Raw genomic sequence first — 26339 nt, 5'->3', positions numbered from 1 at the left:
TTGCCAAAATCAAGTCATTTCTCTCTTTCAAAGATCTCGAGAAAGTCATCCACGCCCTTATATCCTCCCGCTTGGACTACTCCAACTCCCTGTATACTGGGATTAGTCAGTCGTCCCTGTCCCGTCTGCAACTGGTCCAGAACGCCGCAGCCAGGCTCCTGACAGGTGCCCAGAAGAGGGACCATATTACTTCAATCCTGGCTTCTCTCCACTGGCTACCAGTACAGTTTAGAATTGATTTTAAGGTTCTCCTGTTTGTTTATAAAGCCCTATGTGAGCTGGCCCCTCCTATACCGCAGACCTTCTAACCCCTTCCAGATCCCTCAGGTTGGCTGACTTGGGGCTCCTGGCTGTCCCGCAATCTAAATTTAAGTTCAGGGGTGACCGCGGCCTTTGCTGTTGTAGCCCCTAGACTGTGGAACAGCATTCCCCTCCCTATCAGATCTGCCCCATCCATTGACTCTTTAAGTCCAGGCTCAAAACTTACCTTTATTCACTAGCGTTTGAATCTTCCTGATGTGGCTGATTTTTGGCTTGTGCCTCGGCTCATGTGTTGTTTATTTTGTGCCTATAAGCTGAGTGCCTTGTTATTTATATCTGTGATTCTTGTATTTGTGATTTTAGCTATCTGTTATGGTTTGTACAGCACTTTGGTCAACATGGGTTGTTTTTAAATGTGCTTTATAAATGAATCTGACTTGACTTGACCATTTGGGTTTCCTCCAGATGCTCCGATTTCCTCACACAGTCCAAAGAGGTACCGGTTGATAGGTTAATTGGTCATTATAAATTGTCACATGATTAGGATAGGGTTAAATCGGGGATTGCTGGACAGCACCTTGAAGGACCGGAAAAGCCTATTCTGCACTATAACTCAAAAAATAAATAAATAAGACGAAGGAAAATGCCAGCAACACCAAGCAGGCTCACTCTATCTGGTTACCTGTTCACTGACAACCAAAACTGCGTGAAGTAGTCACCAAGGTAACGTAGTAGTTGGCTCGGAGAATTCCGGAGTTCAGAATTCAGACCTGGTATCCTCTGTAAGGAGTCTCTGTACATCCTCCCCGTGAAACACATGGGTTTTCTCCCAGTCCCCTGTTTTTGTTCCCAATCTAAAGATGTACTGGGTAGGTTAATTGGTTGTTGCAAAAATTGTCCCGTGATTGTGCAAAAGACAAATACAAAAAAGGAAAAATGAATTAATAATAATAATAAATAAATATTGATAAAAGGAGTTGTAGAATCCTTGAAAGTAAATCTGTAGTTTGTGGCATCATGGGGTAAATTACGTTATCCCTTCTGGTCAAGAATCTGATAGTTGAGGGGTAATAACTTTCCCTGAACCTAGTGGTGTGGAACCTAAGGCTCTTGTTCGTCCTACTGGATGGCAAGTGAAAAGAGAGCAGTGCCTAGATGGTGGGGATCCTTGATGATGGATGCTGCTTTCTTGTGACAGCACCCCTTGTAGATATGCTCAGTGGTGGGGAAGGGTTTTTTATGTGACGGACTGGGTTGTATCCGCCACTTTTTGAAGGCTATTCCATTCAAGGTCATTGGCATTTCCATACCAGGCTGTGATGCTCTCCACCCTACATCTATACAAGTTTGACAAAGTTTTAGAGTACATGCCGAATCTTTCTAAGAAAGTGGTAAATTTTATGTATTGCACTGTACTGCTGCCATAAAACAACAAATTTCATGACAAACAAGAAAAAATCTGCAGATGCTGGAAGTACAAAGCAACGCACACAAAATGCTGGAGGAACTCTGCAGGTCAGGCAACGTCTATGGAAAAAGGTACAGTTGACGTTTCAGCGCGAGACCCTTCTTCAGACAAATAACATACATCAGTGATAATGAACCTGGCTCTAAATGATGATGGAAAGGTCCGTAATGTATGAAAACAGCCTCATCATGGCTTAATAAGCAACAGATAAAGCAATCTGCAGAGATTTCTTTCTGACTCAAACAGAAGGAAACTACATCAGATGGTAATCCCTCAGCTTCACTCTGACTTGGGCTCAGTGAGCGATGCAGGGAAATATTGGGCACTCATGGGCAGGTGGACGGACAACAAACGTCTGGTCGAGGGGCCTCTCAGTCAGTCAGATCGTAATGAGAAGAAGATGTGCCTGCAGAGCAAGTAATGCAAAGCAGCCACCACAAACCCCAGGCTGGCCTGTAACCAAACTTTCATCACACTGACTCCACTCCAAGCAGTGATGACATTTCTGATTGGATTCAATCCATTGCTGTTGTTGCTAATTTACCATCAAAAAATTAACTCTTCCAAAACTTCCTAATTTTATTTGAATATTTGTTTTTTTTTCCCCCAGAATCAGACACCAACTTCTCAGGAAAATTACTTTCTTCATGGAAATCATTGTGAGCACAGCCTTCATTGTGAGCAGCTTTTTGTCCCTTATCTCAGAAAAGATGTGCTGACATTGGAGAAAGTCCAGAGGAGGTTAATGAGAATGATCCCAGGAGTGAAAGGGTTAACGTATCAGTAGCCTTTGATGACTCTGGGCCTGTACTCACTGGAGTTTAGAAGAATGAGGGGAGATCTCACTGAAACCTATTGACTGCCAAAAGGCCCAGGCAGAGTGGATGTGGAGAGGATGTTTCCTGTAGTGGAAGAGACTAGGACCAGAGGGCACAGCATCAGAATACAAAGCAATCCTTTGAGATCAGAGGTGAAGAGGAATTTTTTTTTTAGCCAGAGGGTGGCTGTAGAGGCCAAGTCATAGGGTATATTTTAAAAGGAGGTTGGTAGTTTCTTAATTAGTCCGAACATCAAAGTTTACGGGGAGAAGGCAGGAGAATGGGGTTGAGAGGGACAATAAATCAGACATAATGGAATAGCGGAGCAGACTCGATGTGCTGAATGGCCTAATTTGTTCCAATATCTTATGGTCCTCAAGTCCCAAAACCATTGGATCTTGCTCTTTCAATCTCACTCAAGCTTGATGTCCTTCAAGGATCAAGGATCAATTTTATCCACCATATACAAACGTATTAGGAATTTGCTCTAATATGTTGGCATGCAATGAAAAACAACTTCCAACAGTTATAACGAATAAAGAATTATATAAAAATAAAGTATGAGGTTAAAGTAAGGACATGGAATAAAATGTGCTTAAATATATAAATACCGGCATGATCTATACTTACAATGTAAACAACATTATGAAAAGTGGTTACAGTAACACGAGTAATAAAGAGAGAGAGAAAGATGTGGATGTGGGGGTATATCTAGAATGGTTGATTAGATTATTAGTCTGTGGGAAGAAGCATGTAAGATGGTGTAAAGATTTTGTTTCAATACCCCTATAGCGCTCTCCAGTAGGGAGCTTGAAGAAAGGGCAGTTTGCAGGACAGGTAGTGTCCAGAATGCTTTCTCCTGTCCATTTCTTTGTCCTGCAGTGATGATGGACTGCAGCCAGTGACATTTTCTGCCGACCCGATAGTTTCGTATATTTTGAGAGGATGCTGCTCTGAACCGGACAGTAATGGCAGATGTGAGGGTGCCCTCTATGATGGCAGTGTAGAATTGCCCCAGTATGCTCTGGGCAAGATGAAATTTTACCAACTGACCCAAGAAGTACATCCCCCACTGAGTCTTTTCTGTGAACTGCTATCTCCCATACTCTGTCTAATCACTCCTTTCCAACCTCACCCAAGTTTGTCCTTAAACTACCACACACCCAGGCTTGCTCCATTGCAATCCTTGGCCCCGGACCTAACTTTCTCCACAATAACTACATTTTTCTCAAGAAAATTATAGAAGTTCTGTTTTTTTTTATGATGACAGACTTCACAGACTTTTGGAAGAATTTGGAAAGCAAAAGGCTCAGAGGTTCAAAGACTTGCTTAAGTAAACAGAAGTCAGGGCAAAAAGTCAATCATTTTTATTAAGACAAATGAACGTATCAGTTCGCAGTTGAGGGAGAAAACTTGCTTTTTCCCATATCAGTATCAACTTCCAAAACTTGTTCCATTAAGACTGGGAAATAAATCCTACCAGAAAAGGCCGGGGGGCGGGGGTGCTAGAAAACAAGGTTTCAAGTAGGCTAATCGTGGAATAGTGGAGTAGGAGTAGGTTACAGGCTGGAATGAGATTGTGTTCAAATGATTTATATGGAGAATAATGGATCTGTATCACAATGGACACCAGGGAATGTGGCAATCAAGAAACAAACTGAGGGATTCAAATGTCTTAAATGGACTTGGAGACACCGAGGAGTGAGGTAGTTGGAATCTAGTCAAGGAGTTCAGATGATTTATTTATAATTCGGACAATAGATGTTTAGAACTAAATTTCAAATGCTCGGGACGAACAGATGAGTGCAATTTCCGTGTGACATGTTTACATGGACAGTTTACATTATAAATTCTAGGCACAGGAATTGATAATGAAAATGGAAAATAAATCCAGCATATTTAGGCATTTCCCCCACTCATTCCCTACAGCAGAAAGAGGAGGAAATCTTGGGAGAACAAAGCAAGCAGAGCTTACACTGCTTTTCCACGGATTCGGTGCCTCTCTCAGCAGATAAACATTTATTCTATTATTTTTCATTGATTCTATTGTTCTTTTTGTTCTGCTGTGACTGTCTGCAGGGAAGTGAATCCCAGGGTAGTACCTGATGACATACTGCTTATGTCCTTCGATAAGAAATTTACTTTGGCCATTTGTCTTCCACTGACCAGGATAGAATCGACCTTTGAGCTACAAATATTGAAAGGCCTAAATAGAGTGAATATGGGGAGAATGTTTCCTATAGTGGGAGAGTCTCGGATCAGAGGGCACAGCTTCAGAATAGAGGGACATCCATTAGAATGGAGATGAGGAGGAATTTCTTTAGCCAGAGAGTGGCGAGTCTGAAGAATTTATTGCGACGGATGGCTGTGCAGGCCAAGCCGTTGGATATTTTTAAAGCAAAGTTTCTTGATTAGCAAGGGCATTGAAGGTTACGAGGAGAAGACAGGAGAATGGGGTTGAGAGCAATAATAAATCAGCCATGATGAAATGGCAGAACAGACCCTATGGTCCGAATCGCCTAATTCTGCTCCTATGTCTTATGCTCTTATGGTAGCACATGATTTTGGTCTATAAATCTCCTGATTCATAACGTGTCACTACGGGGTTGGGAAGTCAAAGCTTCTCACCAAGAAAGAAGATTGACCATCCTTGGCTGTCTATGACCCATGTTTATTAATGATAACTTCACTCACTTCAACACTATGGACTTGCTTTCAAGGACTCTACAACTCATGTTCTCAGTATTATTCACTGACCTATTTAGATATCTTTTCTTTGTACTTGCACAGTTTGTCTTCTTTTGCACACTGGTGGTTTGTCACATTTTGTGTGTAGTTTTTCATTGATTCATTGATCCCTGTTGTGAATGCCCACAAGAATATGAATCTTAGGACATTATATGGTGACATGCACTCAGTGTCCACTTTATTTATTAAGTAAGGAGGTACCTAATAAAGTGGTTATTGAGTCTCTATGTGCTTTGGTGATAAATTTACCCTGAACTTTGAAAGTTTCCAAACTGTAAAGGGCCAGGTAGGGATGGTTATTTGAGGAAGACGAACCAGTCTGTTGAACTAAAAGTCAATCAGATTTGTTCAAACTCATGTTTCTCACTCCCCCTGATAAGAAAGTAATATTATCCAGTTCAGTGCTTAACACCTTACCTCAGCTCTTCCAGGACCACGGTAGTATCATAAGGACCTACTACCAATTCTCCCTGCTGTTCTTCTCTTCCTCTTGGATGGTAGATGACTTTATATCCTGTTACCTCCCCGGGGGAAGGCTCCCACGTCACTCTGAAACTTGTTCTTGCTGCATCGGAGGTTGTTAAGTTTTGGGGAGGTTTATATAGTGAAGCTGGTGGGGAAGAACAGAAATATCACAACTGAGGCTTCAACACATGAACATCGGTGAACGCAGATATAAATACAGGTGAGAAGTAGTTCATTATTCAACTAATAACATTACATTGGCTCCACATGGCTGGGTCATCTAATGAACACAATACAGATGTTCCTTGTTCATCCTAAAACCACACGATCCGGGAGAATAGAGAAACAAGCAGAAACCAATTTCATTTAATTATGACTGAGCCAACATGTGGCTGAGCATTCTACACTGTTTAGACTTCAGCTTCATAGTTTTCCAGTGTGGACAGTGACCTGGTTACAGTTCATTGTCTTCAGAAACAGTAATGGGCGAGTTATGCAGGCAAATTAGTAACAGATTTTGGCAGTACTCCAAACTCAAGTAAGATAAACCAAAGAACCAATGAAGGGTCTCAGCCCAAAACATCGACTGTCCATTCATTTTCATAGATGCTGCCTGACCTGCTGAGTTCCTCTAGAATTTTGTGCGCGTTATATTAATGCATTGGCTGCCAGCATAAGGAAAAAATATGAATTTCTGTAACACATTAGACATAGGGCACCACAGCACAGAAATAAAACCTTCAGTCCATCTAGCCCATGCTGAACCATTATTCTGCCAAGTCCCATTGACCTGCAGCTGGACCATAGCCTTCTATACCCTCACATCCATGTATTTATCCAAATTTCTCTTAAATCTTGCAATTGACCTCGCATCCACCACTTCTGCTGGCAGCTCATTCCTCACTCGCACCTCCATCTGAGTGAAGATGTTCCCCCCACCTTAAGTATTTTGCTTTTCACCCTTAACCTGTCTCACCCAACCTCAGTGGAAAAAGTCTGCTTGCATTTACCCTATCTATACCCCTCATCAATAGGTTTCAATAGGTGCATTTAGTGTCGGAGAAATGTACACAATACACATCCTGAAATTCTTCCAGATCATTTCCAAGAGCACTGTGATTGAAGAAAGTTCCCATGGCAAGACAGGGAAACCAATGTTTGTGCCTTCTGCCCAATGGGACAGGGGAGATGAGAGATGATCGGGGTGGTTGGCGATTAAATATTGGCTATGACATGGGGAAACTCCACCATGGACAGTCCCAAGCCCGGCTGTGAAAGGCGGAGTGTTGGGCTTCTGGCTAGCAACCCCACCCTGTAAAGACCCTGAGATACAGAAACGCCAACAGAAGCTCCACTGCCCACACTCCTGGGAGAGGAAAGATTTTCGAAGCTGGACACAACTGGGGGCTGCTTGATAGATTGGCCCAGAGCAGGGAACTCTGGTGAGCTGCTGTTGGCAGCCTATGCCCCAGTAAGGGTGATGAGCTTAAGTAAATAAGTACAGGTCGACCTTCACTAATCCGACTACCTGTAATCCGGTTCCTTCGATAATCCGGCCCTGATTATGCTTAATGTGATTCTTCTGTAATTCGGCAGTTTCACTAATCCGGCACTCCTCAGGTCCCAGTGGTGCCAGATTAGTGAAGGTCAATTTGTACCTTGGGAGAGCTCTCCCATTTCCCTTCCAAAATGGTACCTTTGGGTCTGTTGCAACCACCCTGGACAGCCAAGTCTGTATGTCAGATTAATGGCTTACTCGAAAGCAGGCACTTCTGATTAGACATCATGTCCACAAAACTGCACTGAGCTGTCATATGGGGCTACCCAGTCAACTGGCATCACATTTTCTTGCGGCACAGATTGGTGAATCTGTGAAATTCATTGCCACAGAGAGCACTGAAGTCATTGGGTATATTTAAGACTGATGTTGATAGGTTCTTGATTAGTCAGGGCATCAAAGATTACCGGGAGAAGGCAGGAGAATAGGGTTGAGATGGCTAATAAATCAGCCGTGATGGAATGGCAGAGAAGACTCAATGAATTGAATTGACTTTATTTCTTACATCCTTCACATACATGAGGAGTAAAAACCTTTACGTTACGTCTCCATCTAAGTGTGCAATGTGCAATCATAGTCAAATGGCCTAATTCTGCTCCTATGTTTTATGGTCTTAAGTTCTTATAATGGTATGCAAATCCAGTATTATGTTCAGTTCTGGGTGCCTCATTACAGAAAGCTTGTGGAAGCTTTAGAAATGGTGCAAAGGAGATCTACCAGCACGTTGTCTGGATTAGAGAGCATGCCTTATGAGGAGATGTTGAGTGACTAGGGCTTTTCTGTTTGGAGTGCAGGAGGATGAGAGGTGACTTGAAAGAGGTGCACAAGATGATAAGAACAATAAAGAGGACAGTCGGAGACATTTCTCCAGGGCAAGATTTGCTGACACGAAGGAGCATAATTTTAAGGTGACTGAAGGAAAGTACAGTGAGGATATCAGAGATATGTTTTTTTCCAGAGTGTGGTGGGTGCATGGAATGCCCTGCCAGGGGCAGTGGGAGAGGCAGATATATTAGGGACATTTAAGGGACTCTTACAGAGGCACAAGGATGATGGAAAAATGGAGAGTCATGTTGGAGGGAAGGGCTAGATTAATATTGGAGAAGGTTAAAAGATCTTCATGGCATCATGGACTCTGCTGTAATGTTCTACATTCTATATTCTATGGTAGTATATGCTATCAAACTGTATGTGCACCTTGATAATAAATTTATGTTGAACTTTTGAACTTTGAACTTTGGGCAGCCATTCTACCTGTTGTGCATCACACCACCTCTATATGATATGATATGAAATGGCTAAAATGGCTAACACAAGAGGGCCCAGGTTTAAGAAGCTTGGAAGTAGGTACAGGGGTGATGTCAGGGGTAAGTTTTTTTACGCAGAGAGTGGTGAGTGTGTGGAATGGGCTGCCAGCAACGGTGGTGGAGGTGGATACGATAGGGACTTTTAAGAGACTCCTGGACAGGTACATGGAGCTTAGATAAATAGAGGACTATGGGTAACCCCAGGTAATTTCTAAAGTAAGGACATGTTCAGCACGGCATTATGGGCCAAAGGGCCTGTATTGTGCTGTAGGTTTTCTATGTTTCTATGTCTATATTATTATTAGTAGTAGTAGTAGTATAAAGTGCACTGGTTGCTTTATTAAGCACAACTGCACACCTGTACACCTGCTCAGTAATGCTACTACCTAATCAGCCAATCATGTGGCAGCAACGCAATGCAGAAAAGCATGCAGACATGGTCAAGAGGTTCAGTGCTGTTCAGAACAAACATCAGAAATGTGGAAGAAATGTGATCTAAATTAGTTTGACTATGTAATGGTCATTGGTGCTAGACAGAGTGACATCTCAGAAATTGATAATCTGCCGAGATTTTCACGCACAACAGTCTCTCGAGTTTACAGAGAATGGTGCGAAAGATAAAAGATAGCCAGTGAGTGATAGTTCAGTGGGTGAAAACACCTTGTTAATGAGAGAGTGTAGAGGGGAATGGCCAGATTTGTTCAAGCTGACTGGGAGGCAACAATAACTCAAATAACCACACGTTACAACAGTGGTGTGTAGAAGAATGCACAACACGTTAAAATTTGAAGTGGATGGGCTACAGAAGCAGAAGACCATGAACATACACTCAACGTATTTTACACTTTAAAATTCAATGAAACAGCAAAACAGAAGAGACTTATGTTTTGATTAAGAATAAAAAATATTGAAATCTCAGCAGATGTTTCACAAGTATCATAACCTCACCTGTAGTTCCTTGTCCCCGTCTTGCTTTGCCTTCACCTTTCCTGTAAAAGGGAATGACAGAGACATTGTACGTTGTCTGGGGACTGAGCCGTCGGAGGACAGCGCTGGTCAGATGGCCTGCAATCTTGGTGATAATTTGTCGACCTCCAGTTGTGGGCCTGTAAGTGACACGGTAGTTCACTACCTTGCCTGGAGCGGGCTTCCAATGCACTCGAAAACTGTTGAGCCTTTCATCCGTTACCACCAGTGCCTTGCCCTCTGGGGTAGCTGCACAACAATGGAAGAGAACAATCACTTTTCCTCCCCATCCTTGACAATTTTGAGTAGATTAGATTACCTTGTCAAATGTACACCCAAACATTCGAACACACAGTCAAATGTGTTATTTGCATCAACGACCAACACAGTTCAAGGATGTGGCCCCCAAGTGCCACCATGCTTCCGGACCCAACGTGGCATGCTACATAACAGACAATGAACCAACCCATGAACACTTTTTTACTATTCATGCTCTCTTTTTCCATTACTTACTTAGTTTAATTTTTAGGTACAGTAATGTGTAAACTCTTGGGCCGCTGTAGGCACTTATGCCCCAAAAGGGATGATGGACGAAGAAGGAACATATAGAGTATTGTGCAAAAGTCTTGGGCACATATTCATATATAGCTAGGGTGCCTAAAACTTTTGCACAGTACTGTATTTGTCAAGGTGGAGAAAGGAGGCAGTTTGTAAATCTGCTGGGTGCAAAGGAAGTTGGGAATGGTGAGGGTGGAGCACTGCGGGAAGGGTGTTGGACAGGTGACAGAGAAGGAGTGCTGGGGCAAAGGGTGGTGTGGGTGGAGACACCCCAGCTCCAGGACACCAGACAAGGTCATTTGATTCCAAACAATTGACTTATTGATCAGTGCCGAGTGTCTTTCTGGTGCTTCCTGCTCCCTCTCCTCTCTCTTCCTCTTTTCCCAACCATGATCCCCCATCTCCCTGCCCCCTTCCAACTCTAAGTGCACAATAGAGACCCATATTAGAATCAGGTTTATCATCACTCATGTATATCATGACATTTGTTTTTTTGTGTTAGCAGTACATTGCAATACATAAAATTACTACAGTACTGAGCAAAAGTCTTAGGCACCTTATCTATATATATGTATACAGTACTGTATAGACATAATACAAGCAGAGTCCACTGCCAAGAAGGCCCACCAGCACCTTTACTTCCTGAAAAAACTAAAGAAATTTGGCCTATCCCCTAAAACCCTCACTAATTTCTATAGATGCACCATAGAAAGCATTCTTCTACGGTGCATGACAACCTGGTATGGAAGTTGTCCTGTCCAAGACCGGAAGAAGCTGCAGAAGATCGTGAACACAGCGCAGCACATCACACAAACCAATCTTCCGTCCGTGGACTCACCTTACACCGCACGCTGTCGGAGCAGTGCTGCCAGGATAATCAAGGACACGACCCACCCAGCCAACACACTTTTCGTCCCTCTACCCTCCGGGAGAAGGCTCAGGAGCTTGAAGACTCGTATGGCCAGATTTGGGAACAGCTTCTTTCCAACTGTGATAAGACTGCTGAACGGATCCTGACCCGGAGCTGGACCGTACCCTCCAAATATCCAGACCTGCCTCTCGGTTTTTTTGTACTACCTTACTTCCCATTTTTCTATTTTCTATTTATGATTTATAATTTAAATTTTTAATATTTACTATCGATTTGTAATCCAGGGAGCGGGAAGCGCAGAATCAAATATCGCTGTGATGATTGTATCAATTGTTTGGCGACAATAAAGTATAAAGTATAATTGTAATTGATAGCATTTTTTATGTATTGCACTCTAATTCAGCCAGAAAACAACAAACGTCATGACAGATGTCAGTGATATTAATCCTGATTCTATTTCTGATGTCCACAACTCATTAATCCTAACCCTTACATTTTTGGAATGTGGGAGGTAATCCACAAGGTCACGTGGAGAACATACAAACTCCTTGCAGACAGCATTGAGAATTGAACCCCGATCACATTACACTAACCATCACACTGCTGTTCCAACCCACTTCTGCAAATCAGAGGAAAAGCAGCAACTCAGCTGTACAACCTGCTGTTGGATCCAACTGTTTAATTTTTAGATTCAGCTATTTAATTATTATTTTATTTCCAGTTTAACAATTAATTATGTGCTTGTAGTTTACATAATTACTTGTATACAAGTAACTGTTTATTATGATTCCTAGTAGCTAGAGTCTGCACATAATAGGTTACTATGCCTCTAGTGGTTATACAAAATATAATTCTGGAAAACTCTGGGAATTTTTCTATTCTGCACTAGGTGAACAAGTGCTTTTTCAATGGTTAACTTGTCATAGCAGTATTTGAATGACTACTTTCTAATTGGTTGTCTCTTAATCTGCAGATTTGAATGGAATTTTTCTTATCTTGTTAGTATAAAAATAGCTCTTTTGTGCCAGGTGCCATTTTTAGTTTCTTTCTTTTGATCAGCTAGTTGATCCCCATCACTCTGTGTTTCAATTGCCCTTTGTTCTATCAACTCTTAATAAAACAATCACAAAGAAACAACTTTATGCCTTGTTCGTGACTTCTATGAGACAATAAGACCATAAGACATAGGAGCAGATTTGGGCAATTCGGCCCACTAAATCTGCTCTGCCAAACCATCATGGCTGACTTATTATCCCTCTCAACTCCATTCTGCTGCCTTCTCCCTGTAACCTTTGACACCCTGATTAAGCAAACACCTCCCAACCATCACCTTAAATATATGCAAAGACTTGAACTGGACAGCCATGTGTGGCAATGAGAGTTGCAAACTCATTTTGGCTGTATTGGTGCATGACAAATTGTGCTATGCAATGACAAGAAAGATATTTCATTTCATTTCATTTCAGAATTCCACAGATTCACCATTTTTTCCCTCATCTCTTTTCTAAATAATGTCCCTCAATTCTGAGGCTGTGCCCTCTGATCAGAGACTCCCCCACTATAGGAACTATCCAGCCCACGTCCACTCTATCTAGGCCTTTAAATATTCTATTCAATAGGTTGCAAAGAGATCCCCCCCCCAAATTCTTCTAAACTCCAGTTGAGTACGAGCCCAGAGCCAACAAACGCTCATGTTAACACTTTCATTCCTGTGATTACTCCCGTGAACCTCCTCTGGACCCTCTCCAATGCCAGCACCTCGTTCCTTAGATAAGGGGCTCAAAACTGCTCACATATTCCAAGTGCAGGCTGACAAATGCCATACAAAGCCCCAGCATTACATCCTTGCTTTTGTCTTTTAGTCCTCTCAAAATGAATGATAGCATTGCATTTGCCTGCAGAGAATCCTGCACAAGGACACCCAAGACCCTTTGCACCTCTGATTTTTAAATTTTCTCCCCACTTAGGTAAAAGTCTACACCTTTGTTCCATCTGCCAAAGTGCATGATCATGCACTTCCCTACACTATATTCCACCTGCCACTTCTTTGCCCTTTCCCCCAATCTAAGTCCTATATCAGCCTCCCTGATTCCTCAACCCTACCTGCGCTCACATATCTTCATATCGACCCGAAAACCTGGCCACAAAGCCATCAATTCCTTCATCCAAATCATTGACATACAACGTGAAAAGAAGACGTCCCAACACCATCCCCTGTTGCACACCACTTGTCACTGGCAACCAATGTCTCCTGCCAGTGAACCAATCTTATGTCCATGCTAGTATCTTTTCTGTAATACCGCGGGCTCTTATCTGCCTGATATTTCCATTAGCAATTCTAACAGATTTAGCAGGCAAGATTTCCTTTTCAAAAAACCATAATGACTTGGCCTATTTTATCATGTCCCTCCAAGCACTCCAAAACTTCATCCTTAATAATGGACTGCAGCATCTTTCCAACCACTGAAGTCAGGCTAACTGCCCTATAATTTCATTTCTTCTGGCCCCCTCCCTTCTTAAAGAGTGGAGTGTCATTTTCAATTTTCCAGTCCTCTTTTATATTATTGGCTAACATATTTTCATATTTCATCTTACCTCTGTGGCTTTTTCTGTTGCCTTCTGTTGGATTTTTGAAAGCTTTCCAATCCTCTAACTTCCCACTCAATGGCACTCATATGCCTTCTCTTTAGCATTTGTACTGTCATTGACTTCCCTTGTCAATACGGTTGAATCATTCTTCCTTTAGAATACTTCTTCAACTTTGGGATGTTGTATCTTTCTAGGACCTTCCGTATTTCCCCTCGAACCACCAACTATTACTGTTCTGCCATCACTCCTGCCAGTGTCCCCTTCCAACCCAGTTTGGCCAGTTCCTCTCTCATGCCTCTGTAATTCCCTCTGCTCCACTGTATCACTGATACATCTGATTTTAGCTTGCCCTTCTCAAACTGCAGGGTGAATTCTATCAGATTATGATCATTGTATCCTAAGAGTTCCTTTACCTTAAGCTCTCTAATCACATCTAACACCCAATCCAGAATTGCAATTCCCCTTGTGGGCTCAACCTCAAGCTGCTCTAAAAGCCATCTCATAAACATTACAAATTCACTCTCTTGGGATCCAGCACCAACCTGATTTTCCCAATCTACCTACATATTAAAATCCTCCATGATTATCACAACATTGCTCTTTTTACATGCCTTTTCTATCCCCTGTTGTAATTTGTACCCCACATTTTGGCTATTGTTTGGAGACCTGTATTTAACTCCCATCAGGGTCTCCTTACCCTCAAGAATTTTACATCTTCTGATCTTATGTCACCTGTTTCTAAGAACTTGGTTTAATTTCTATACCATTAGAAACACCCCATCCCCTCTGCCTACCTGCCTGAACTTTTGATAAGCTCCCAACTATGACCTTCTTTCAGTCATGACTCAGACCCATAACATCGTACCTGCCAATCTCTAACTCAGACGTTCCCATCCTGGGATCCGTCGATCCCTCAATCAATGGTAAGGGTCCACACCATTAAAAAGATTGAGAAGTCCTGGTCTAGCTGCACAGAGTACTCAGAATCCACAAGGATCAGCTGGTTGGATTATCTAACCAGCACCAATTGGGAGTCAAATGAATTAGCACAACACTTTATAGCACCAGCGACCTGTATTCAGTTCCACCACTGTCTGTAAGGAGTTTGTATGTTCTCCCTGTGACCACATAGAATTCCTCTAGGGGTAATTCAGTGGTGCAGGTTCATTGGGCCAGAAGAACCTGTTACCATGCCGTATCTTGAGTGATGAGGCTTAGTGACTGGTTGATAATTATAAGTTTTTTCTCTTTTACTACATTATGAGCCATTTTTATTTCTTTCTGTATTTTATTCTTGACATAGTATAATATAAAGGAATGGGTCAGTAATGCAGCGGTTAGCGTAAAGCTATTTCAGAGCCAGCAACCCAGGGTTCAATTCCCAGTACTGTCTGAAAGGAGATTTATGTTCTCCCTGTGAATTTCCTTCGGGTGGGCGCTGGTTTGCTCTCAAATTGCAAAGATGTACGAGATTAGTAGGTTAATTGGTCACATGGGTGTAGTTGGGCGGCACAGGCTTGTTGGCCTGTTACTGCGCTGTATCACTAAATAAAAATAAAAGAGCTGGAGGATTAGAAAAATCTGCAGCTGTTGGAAATTGTAAATAAAAACAGGTAATGCCAGAAATATTCCACAGGGAGGAGAAGCAGAATTAAAGTTTAAATAGTAAAATGATCAGACCTGGGGGAGTGGGACTAAATGGGAGAAAGGATCAGCTCATGATAAAATGGCGGAGCAGACTCGAATGGGCCGAATGGCCAACTTTTGCTCCTTTGTCTTATGGTCTAATAAGACCATAGACCATAAGACATAGGAGCAGAATTAGGCCGTGTGCCCCATTGAGTCTGCTCTGCCATTTCATCATGGCCAATCCATTTTCCTTCTCAGCTCCAATCTACTGCCTTCCTCCTGTATCCCCTCATGCCCTGACCAATCAAGAATCTATCAACATTTGTCTTAAATATACTTACAGATTTGGCCTCCTCAGCTGCCTGTGGCAACGAAGTCCACAGATTCACCACTCTCTGGCTAAAGAAATTCCTCCTCATCTCCATTCTAGAAAGATGCTCCTCTATTCTAAGGCCGTATCCTCTGGTCTTAGACTCTCCCACCATTGGAAACATCCTCTCCACATCCACTCTATCAAGGGCTTTCAATATTAGATAGGTTTCAATGAGATGACCCCTCTTGCTTCTGAATCTCAGTGAGTACAGGCCCAGAACCATCATCGTTCCTCATGCACTAACCATTTCGTTCCCGGGATCATTCTCATCAAATGCTCTTCATATGACAAGCCATTCAATCCTGGAATCATTTTCGTGAACCTCCTTTGAACCCTCTCCAGTTTCAGCACATTCTTTCTAAGGGGCTCAGAATTGCTCACAATATTCCAAGTTGGGCCTCATCAGTGTTCTATAAAGCCTCAGCATTACATTCTTGCTTTTATATTATATTCTTTTTGAAATGAATGCTAACATCACATTTGCCTTCCTCACTGAAGATGCAAACTGCAAATTAAACTTTAGGGAATCCTGCACAAGGACTCCCAAGTCCCTTTGACCCTCAGGTTTTTTTTGTATCTTCTCTCCATTTAGAAATTAGTCAACCCTTTCATTTCTTCTACCAAAGTGCAAGACCATACACTTTACGACACTGTTCTCCATCTGCCACTTCTTTACCCATTTTATTAATCTGTCTAAGTCCTTCTGTAGTCTCTCTACTTCCTCAAAGCTACCTGGAGCTCCACCTATCTTCATATTGTCTGTAAACCTTGCAACAAAGCCATAAGGTGAGGGGGAAGATGGGAGAGTTGGGGAGAGGGGATGAACTGAGTAGCTGGGAAGTGATAGGTGGAAGAGGTCAAAGGCTGAAGAAAAAGGAACCTGATAGGAGAGGAGAGTAGCCAATGGAAGAATGGGAAGGAGGAAAGGAACTAAAGGGATGTGATGGGCATGTGAGGAGAAGACAAGGGGCAAAAAGGTAACCAGAATGGGGAATGGAAAAAGTGAAAAACGAGAGGGGGAGAAATGACCAAAAGTTAAGAGAAATCACTGTTCATGCCATCAGCCTGGAGACTACACAAAGTCAGACTTAACACTTGCTTATGATATCACAACCAGGCCTTGTCCTCTAAGTATAACAAAACTGCCTTTATGTCATAGAAAGTGTGGTGCCTGTTTTTAATGGGACTACATTACCGTCAGTGATCTGCTCTCCTTCCAGTGGGTCTCCTTCCCCACTAGCGTAAGTGGCATAGACGAGGATTTGGTATTTGGTTTCTGGCTGCAGATTGTCCAGCGTTGTATACGGAGTGTCGCTATAGACCAGCTTTTCTCCTCTGTCATCACCAAAGAGCGACTTCCAGGTGATGCGGTAACTCTGCACATTGCCCGGGGCTGGTGTCCACGAAGCATCGATTGTGGTGGGTGTGATATTTCTGGTCACAAGGTCACGAGGAGAACCACGTTCTGGCAACAGAAAGAACAGAGTAATTGGAGGCTTTCAGTTCGTCAGTCTTTTGTAACTTTATAAGGTGTTGGTCAGACAGCACTTGGAATGTTTTGAGCAGTTTGGGCAGAAAGGATGCACTGTTATTGGAGTGTCCAGAGGAGATAAATGAGAATGCTCCCGGGAGTGATAGGGTTAACATACAAGGAGCGTTTGATAGCTCTGGGCCTGTCCTCGCTGGAGTTTAAAAGAATGATGGAGGATCTCACTGAAATCTATCGAATATTAAAAGACCTAGATAGAGTGGACACGGAGAGTATATTTGCTATAGTGGAGGCGGGGGGCGGGGGGCGGTGGTCTAGGACCAGAGGGCACAGACTCTGCAAATTAATTGCCATAGAGAGAACCGTGGAGGTCAAGTCACTGGGTATATTGGTTAGTCAGGACATCAGACGTTAGTGGAAAAGGCAGGAGAATGGGGCTGGGAGGGAAAATAAATCAGCCACGATGAAATGGCGGAACAGGATCGATTTTCCAAATAGCGTAATTCTGCTCCTTTGTCTTATGGCCTAATCTTCTATTGGGATCTTATATCATGAAGTTATAGAGTCATAGAGCACGGAAACAACCCCTTCAGCCCATCTAGCCCATGCCAAACCGTGTCATATTAGGAAAGGTTGAGTGAGATGGACAGCAGCTGTCCTCCATCGTGTCACCCACTTGATTCAGTCTCACTCTGAACCAACTTTTTCTACTGCCGTTACATTGACTTTCATGAAAAATCTACAAAAGCCCAATTGGACCACACTTGTATTGTGTTCAGTTCTGACCATCTCATTCTAGGAAGGAGGTGACAGCTTTAGGGACGGTGCAGAGGAGATTTACCAGGACACTGCCTGGACGAGAAAGCATGTCTCATGGGGATTGGCTGAGCAAGCACAAGGTTTTTTCTCTTTGAAGTGAAGGAGGATGAAAGGTGACTCGACAGAGATGTACAAAGTGATAAGCAGCATAAATTGAGTGGACAGCCAACACCTGCTGGGAGTGATGGTAGAGGCTGAAAAAATTGGCATGCTTAAAAAACCCTTAAACCGGCAGTGGTGTAGTGGCATCAGCACCAGACTTCAAGGCAAATGGGCCCGGGCCGGCCTCATGAAAAAAGACAGACAAACGCTAAGGAGATGGCAAAAATATCACCCGATACGCCACAAGGCACAAGAAGGAACAACAACAAAAGACTCTTAGATAGGTACATGGAAGTATGAAAATTAGAGGATTATGGTTTGTGTATGAGGGAAGGTTTAGATCAGTTGTGGAGTACATTTGTATAGGTCAGTACAACATCAGGGGCAAAGAGGCCCACACTATGCTGTACTGTTCTACAGTATGTTCTTATCAGTAGGATTTGGAAGCCTAGGGATCCCATTTTAACTGTAAGTGCTAAAATATTATCAGCTTGTCATTCCTCCCTCTATTTCCTATAGAATTGTCAATATCTCTTGGGATCTAACCAGGTCCCAACATTTCAATGCAGCAACAAAGAAGGCACGACAACCGCTATATTTCATCAGGAGTTTGAGGAGACTTGGTATCTCACCAAAGACTCTCACAAATTTCTACAGATGTACCATGGCCAGCATTCTGGTATGCTACGATGGGGGGTGGGGGGGGGTGCACTGCACAGGATCGAAATAAGCTGCAGAGAGTTGTGAACTCAGTCAGCTCCATCATGGGCACCAGCCTCCCCAGCATCCCGGACATCTCCCAGGAACGATCATTCAAAAAGGTGGCGCTCACCATTAAGGATCCCCGCCACCCAGGTCAGGCCTTGTTCTCATCACTACTGTTAGGAACGAGGTACAGAACCCTGAAGGTATGCACTCAACGGTTCAGGAACAGCTTCTTCCATCTGCTATCTGATTTCTGAAAGAACCATGAACCCATGACCACCTCACTACATTTTTATTTCTAATTTTTAGATTTAACTATTATAGAACATAGAACAGTACAGCACAGTACAGGCCCTTCGGCCCACAATGTTGTGCTGACCCTCAAACCCTGCCTCCCATATAACCCCCCACCTTAAATTCCTCCATATACCTGTCTAGTAGTCTCTTAAACTTCACCAGTGTATCTGCCTCCACCACTGACTCAGGCAGTGCATTCCACGCACCAACCACTCTCTGAGTAAAAAACCTTCCTCTAATATCTCCCTTGAACTTCCCACCCCTCACCTTAAAGCTATGTCCTCTTGTATTGAGCAGTGGTGCTCTGGGGAGGAGGCGCTGGCTATCCACTCTATCTATTCCTCTTATTATCTTGTACACCTCTATCATGTCTCCTCTCATCCTCCTTCTCTCCAAAGAGTAAAGCCCTAGCTCCCTTAATCTCTGATCATAATGCATACTCTCTAAACCAGGCAGCATCCTGGTAAATCTCCTCTGTACCCTTTCCAATGCTTCCACATCCTTCCTATAGTGAGGAGACCAGAACTGGACACAGTACTCCAAGTGTGGCCTAACAAGAGTTTTATAGAGCTGCATCATTACCCCGCAGCTCTTAAACTCTAGTATACATACATACTTCCTGTAATTCACAGTTCTTTTTCTCTAATATTATGTTTGCATTGTACCACTGCCACAAAGACATGAAATTTCATGACATATGCCGCTGTGATTAAACCTACTTCTGATTCTGAAGTACCCTTCCGAGTACCTCTCAAACGTTGGCAATGGGAAGAAGGGGTAAGGACAAATACGGGAAAAGTGAGACTTAGTGTAAATAGTCTCTTCATGTCTATGAGGACTCAGTGTTATGGAGGAAAGCAGCTTGGTTTGCCGTTGCTCTTTCTTTCCTGCTGTTGTTAGAACATAGGCCCTTCAAGCCTATGATGTTGGGCCAAATTTTAACTGACTCTAGGATCAATCTAACCTACCCTCCCACATAGCCCTCTATTTTTCTGCCATTCATGGGCCTATCTAAAGTTCTTTAAATGCCCTCAGGTATCTGCCTCTATCACTACCACTGGTAGGGTGTTCCACACGCTGACTGCTCTCTGTGTGAAAAACCTATCTCTAACAACCCCGCCATACTTTCCTCCAATCACATTTTAATTATGCCCTCCTGTATTAGCTTCTTCCACTCCGGGAAAACGTTTCACTGTCCACTCAACCAACGCTTCTTATCATCTTCAAATCACCTCTCATTTTCCCTCACTCCTAAAGAAAAGAGCTCACTCAACCCGCCCTCATAAGACGTCCTCTCTAATCCAGACAGCATCCTGTTGCTTGTGTTGTTCTGCAGTGCATTGTGGGACATGCTCCGTTGGTGCTGGAATGTGTGGTGACTCTTGCAGGCTGCCCCCTGCACATCCTTAGGTCATCAACGCAAATGCCATATTTCACTCGCAAACACGAGGAATTCTGCAGATGCTGGAAATTCAAGCAACACACATCAAAGTTGCTGGTGGACGCAGCAAGCCAGGCAGCATCTCTAGGAGGAGGTACAGTCGACATCAGTCCTGACGAAGGGTCTCGGCCTGAAACGTCGACTGTACCTCTTCCTACAGATGCTGCCTGGCCTGCTGCGTTCACCAGCAACTTTGATGTGTGTTGCCATATTTCACTGTACATTTTGATGTACCTATGATAAATAAATGAATCTGAATCTATGACTGAAATCCCACAACACAGCAGCCTCATGGTAAATCATAAGCACAAGAGTTTCAACAGATGCTGGAACACACACACACACACACACACACACACAGTGCTGGAGGAACTCAGCAGGTCAGGCAGCATCTGTGGAAGTGAATGAACAGTCCACATTTCAGGACAAGAACCTTCATCAAGACTAGAGAGGGAGGGGGCAGAAGCCAGAATAAGGTGGTGGAGGAGGGAAGGTGTACAAGCTGGAAGGTGATAGGTGAGACCAGGTGGGTGGGAGAGTGGGGATTGATGTAAGAAGCTGGGTGGTGATAGGTAGGAAAGATAAAAGGCTGAAGAAGGAGGAATCTGATAGGAGAGGATTGTGGACCGCAGGATAAATGAAAGGAAGAGGGGCACCCAGGGGAGTAATCCTCACAGTCGCCCTGGGCTATCTTTTACTGTACCACTAAATGCCAGCAGTATCATGTTTACTCCAGTAAAGCTGGTGAGCAGTGCTTTATATCAGTTCTGACCCTGCTCGAAACCGTGTCAATTTTTAAAGGCACCTTTTGTCCTTGCCAACATTATGTCAGAGCCAGGATAAAAGATAGGCATTCTTTTCTTTAAATAATGATCCAGGAATGTTCTGGAAAATGGGCTACTGGCTGATTTTTGATTTAGTTGACAAAAAAAGGCAGCCAAGTAGTATTTCAGTTACTGATATAATCTCAGTAGCCCAGGAATTCAATCCCATAAAACTGCTTTTTGTCAGAGATTAAAAACTAGCTTAGTCCAGAGTAAAACTAATACTAATATGAAGAGACATAAGTTAAAGGTATTTGGATAAAAGCTCAGGGGGGATGTCAGAGATACACAAAATGGTGGATGTATAGAATGCTCTGTCAGGGATGGTGGCAGACGCAGATAGTCATAGTGTCATAGAAAGGTACAGTGCAGAACAGGCCCTTTGGCCCATCTAGCCAATGCTGAAACATTTAAACTACCTACTCCCATCGACTTGCACCGGGACCATAGTCCTCCATACCCCTACTGTCTAAAATTCGCTTAAACATTGAAATTGACTTGCATGCACCACTTGCGCTGGCAGCTCGCTCACACTCTCATTACACTCAGAGCGAAGAAGTTTCCCCTCCTGCTCCCCTTAAACTTTTCACCTTTCACCCTTAACCCATGACCTCTGGTTGTAGTCCCACCCAACCTCAGTGGAAAAAGCCTGCTTTCATTTACCCTCTTTATACCCCTCATAATTTTGTATACTTCCACCAAAACTCCCCTCCTTCTTCTACATTCCAAGAAATGAAGGTCTAACCTTTTCAAACTGTCCTTGTAACTCAGACCCAGCAACATCCTTGTAAATTTTCTCTGCACTCTTTCAAATGTATTTACATCTGTCCTGTAGGTGGATGGCCAAAACTGCACACAACACTCACCAATGTCTTGTAATACTTCAATATATTAGGGACCTTTCAGAAATTCTCAGATAAGCACATGAATGGTGAGAAAAACTGGAGGACCATGTAGGACAGAAGGGTAAGATTGATCATAGAGTAGGTAAAGGAGACAGCACAACATTGTGTGCAGAATGGCCAGTACTATGCTGTACTGTTCTATACTCTCTGCTCTAAAATCGAACGCAACCACTTACAGTCACAGAGTTGCACCACGCACAAGCAGATCCTTTGGCCATTCTAACTCATACTCACCATCTCATGCACATATACCCAGTGTCCACTTTATTAGCTACAGCTAACTTAGCATAGTTAAATTAGGCAGTATTATAGTATTACAGATAGTATTAGTTAATTAACCTGTTTTCTTATACAAATATCTAATCAGCCAGACATGTGACAACAACTCAATGCATAAGAGCACGCAGGCATGGTCATGAGCTTCAGTTGTTGTTCAGACCAAACAGCAGAATGGGGAAGAAGTGTGACCTCAGTGACTTTGACCGTGGAATGATCGGTGGTGCCAAACGGGGTGGTTTGAGTATCTTAGAAACTGCTGAGCTCCTGGAATTTTCGCACACACAACAGTCTCCAGAGTTTACAGAGAACGGTGTGAAAAACAAAAAAAAACAGTGATCAGCAGTTCTGTGGGTGAAAACACCTTGATAATGAGAGGTCAGGGGAGAATGGCCAGACTGGTTCAAGCTGACAGGAAGGTGATAGTAACTTAAATAACCATGTGTCACAACAGTGATGTGCAGAAGAGCATCCTGAACACACAACATGTCGAACCATGAAGTGGATGGGCTACAGCAGCAGAAGACCACAAACGTACACTCAGTGGCGCCTAGATTAGGTACAGCAGATAACTAATAACGTGGCCACAGAGTGTATACAATAATTCTAGTCTAGCCCCTTACTTATTCTTCCCACTTTCCCCTCAATTCCCTCCAGAGTATCCGCACAATACGAGTGCTCTAGAATTTTTTGGCCCTCGGTTATGAGATGGAAACAATAGTTTATTGAATAAAGCAGTTCTGATGTTCTTCAGCTAATATTCTTTGGCGCTGATATAAATCACTTGCCTCAGCTGGAAGGATATCAAGGACTTTAGCAGACCAAAGATAAGCATCTTCATCTATATGGGCAGAAGCTGATGTTTGGCTTGTATGTCCTGGGTTAGGAGATTGGGAATGATTGCCCAGTGAGTCCAAATGGAATTAATCAAATTCACGAGTAGAAAATTCGAAAATCGAAGTTGCAAAGAGATTTGGGAGTCCTCATGCAGGATTCCCTAGTGGTTGCGTCAGATGTGAGGAAGGTAAAAGCAATGATAGCAATCATTTTGAGAGGACTGGAATATAAAAGTAAGATATGATGCTGAGACTTTATAAGGCATTGGTCAGACTTATCTAAGAAAAGATGTGCTGGTACTGGAGAGGACCCAGGGGAGATTCACAGGTATGAGTCTGGGAATGAACTGCTTAACATATGAGGAGCTCTTGATGGCTCTGGGCCTGTTCTCACTGGAGTTTAGAAGAATGAGGGTGAATCTCATTAAAACTTATTGAACATTGAACGGCCGGGATTGAGTGGATGTTTCGAATAGTGGAGGAGTTTGAGACTAGAGGGCAAAACCTCAGAACAAAGGACGTCTCCTTAGAACAGAGATGAGGAGGAATTTCAGTAGCCACAGGGTGGAGAGTCTGCGGAATTCATTGCCACAGACAGCTATGGAGGACAATTCACTGGGTATATTAAAAGCAGAGGTTGACAGGTTCATGATTACTAAGGGTGTGAAAGTGTATTGGGAGAAGGCAGGAGCATGGGGTTGAGAAAGATGTTAAGTTAACGGTGGAACAGTTCGATGGGCTGATTGATCTAATTCTGTTCCTGTGTCTTACGACCTTATGGAATTGTTCTCAGAGGTTCTCAAAATAATGCATGGCTTTGACAGAATAAATATGGAGCAATTTTATTCCCTGATAACCTACCAGGGAAGATAGCTTTAGCATAAACACAAGAGATTATGCAAATGCTGGAAGTCCAGAGTTAGACACACAAAATGCTGCAGGAAATTCAGTTGATCAGGCAGCATCTATGGAAAGAAATAACAGTCCACATTTCAGGAACTCAGTAGGAAATTTCTGACTGTCCATGACTGGTAGCAGGGAAGATTTCCTTCTTCTTCTGCCTCTAAAATTCCAGCTTCTCACTATGTCCCCCCAACCCCACCCAACCACCTCACCTGGTCTCACCTGTCACCGGCTAGCTTGTCCTCCTTCCCCTCGCCCTATCTTCTTATTCCTGCTTCTGTCCCCTGCCTTTCCAGTCCTGATGAAATGGCTCAGCTCGAAATATTGGCTGTTTATTCCTCTTCCTCAGCTTGGCCTTCTGAATTCCTCCGGCATATTGGGATTATGAAAACAAACTGCTTTTGTGCCACAAACTGAGACGGATTGGAATGCAATTTTTAATACTGAAATAGGCTAAAAACATCAGGAGGGTCCAACATTTCAATTCCTGGCTGATATACCTTCAACTGATATCCTAGTCACTGCTGTAAGGACAATCAAAACTAAAACTGGAAACACGAGAGATTCTGCAGATGCTGGTAACACCCACAAAATGCTGGAGGAACTTAGCAGGTCATTCAGCATCTATATGGAAAGGAATAAACAGTTGACATTTCAGGCTGAGGCCCTTTTTCAGAAATACTGAAATTTCTTAATGAAATCATCGACTATCCGTTTTCCTCCACAGATGCAGCCTGGCCCACGAAGTCTTCGAGTCATAGAGTCATAGAACACTACAGCACAGAAAAAGGTCCTTTGGCCCATCTAGTTCATGTTGAACTCTTAATCTGCCTAGTCCAATTGACCTGCACCCAGACCATTGCCCTCCATACCCGCCTCATCCATGTACTTATCCAAATTTCTATTAAATGTTGAAATCAAACCCATATCCACTACTTGCACTGGCAGCTTATTCCACACTCTCACCACCTTCTGAGTGAAGAAATTCCCCTTCACGTTCCCCTTAAATGTTTCACCAGCTTTTTGTGTGCTGTTCCACGGCTAAAAATAGATGGAACTGTTCAGAAAGGTCAGGAACCCTGGGCTGCAACTAACTGGATTAGATATGAACTGAGTACAGAGTCTGATCATCAGTGGTTTCTGGTACCAGAGTTCCATGAAGAGAGGAGGAATGAGGGCCAGTGAACCCCTAGGTATGCAAGTCAGAGAAGGCTGGAATTCAAAGCCTAATGTTCAGGGACATGGTTATCCGACAGCCCCCTATTTTTGGGGTATGGAGTTCTTGGTCCTCATTCGTTGTCATGGGCTAGTCCTGGGTTGACACTAAAGATTGAAGTCTGAAGGTCAGCTTGAGGCCCGATTGCTGGAGCCCTGAGTCTGCAAGCCCGCGATTCCACTTGAGGCCGTAGGCCGGTAGACCTGTCCCGGGTTTAGAGGACTCTCAGTGTGTGTGGGCAGGTGGGTTGGTGGGAAGAATGGGGGCTTGTTTCGCTGTTGCTGCTTTGCTGCTGCTGTTGTTGTCGTTGTTTGTGTTATTCTGTGAACATTGTGGGCCTGCTACGTTGGCTCTAGAATGTATGGCGACATTTTTGTTGGCTGACCCCAGCACAAGATTTATGATAAAATATTCAAGATTCACGTTTATCTATCCTGTTGAAACATACAGTGTAATGCGTCATTTACGTTAACAGCCGTCACAACCGAAGGATGTGCAGGGGGCTGCCCGTAAACATTGGTACACATTCCAGCGCCAACACAGCATCTCCACAATTGTTCAGTAGAACAACACATGCTACAAGCAACAAAACAACAGCAAAACAATCCCTGATCCTCCCACAGTCCTCTAACCCCAAGACAGGCTGCACTTTTTGGCCTCCGGTGTCCAGCCGACTCAAATTTGGACGAGGACTCCCCGGCACACAGCTTTTGACTTCCTCGGCAGACGGACAGAGATTCGCAGACTCGCGGCTCCAGCCAACGGACCTCAGCTTCCAGACGTCCAATTCGTCCTTCGGGCCTCCAACCTTAGCATCCAACCCGGGAATCGCTGATCACTGAACACCAGGCCTTGAACCCCAGGCTCAGCAATGACGGGACCCCGAACAACAGGCCTCAAGCCTTAGGTTGTGTT

The 26339-nt window shown here is 43.4% G+C and overlaps 1 protein-coding gene across 3 annotated transcripts in view; it reads right to left on the bottom strand.

The window, feature by feature from the left end:
• col12a1a (collagen, type XII, alpha 1a) overlaps window positions 1-26339 on the bottom strand; it is a 394452-nt gene that overhangs the window by 286981 nt on the left and 81132 nt on the right. For 2 of the 3 annotated variants that reach the window (XM_063055440.1, XM_063055439.1), the window contains exons 13-15: window positions 16807-17076; window positions 9574-9840; window positions 5713-5905 (exon numbers count right to left, since the gene is read on the bottom strand). The exons of the other annotated variant lie outside the window; for it this stretch is intronic. In XM_063055440.1, the coding sequence (XP_062911510.1) occupies window positions 5713-5905; window positions 9574-9840; window positions 16807-17076 (730 nt within the window). The remainder of the gene's footprint in view (window positions 1-5712; window positions 5906-9573; window positions 9841-16806; window positions 17077-26339) is intronic. 3 annotated transcript variants of the gene reach the window in all.

Source organism: Mobula hypostoma, chromosome 8 (assembly GCF_963921235.1).
Source record: "Mobula hypostoma chromosome 8, sMobHyp1.1, whole genome shotgun sequence".
NCBI lineage: Eukaryota > Metazoa > Chordata > Chondrichthyes > Myliobatiformes > Myliobatidae > Mobula > Mobula hypostoma.
This window is presented reverse-complemented; position numbering and strand designations above follow the sequence as displayed.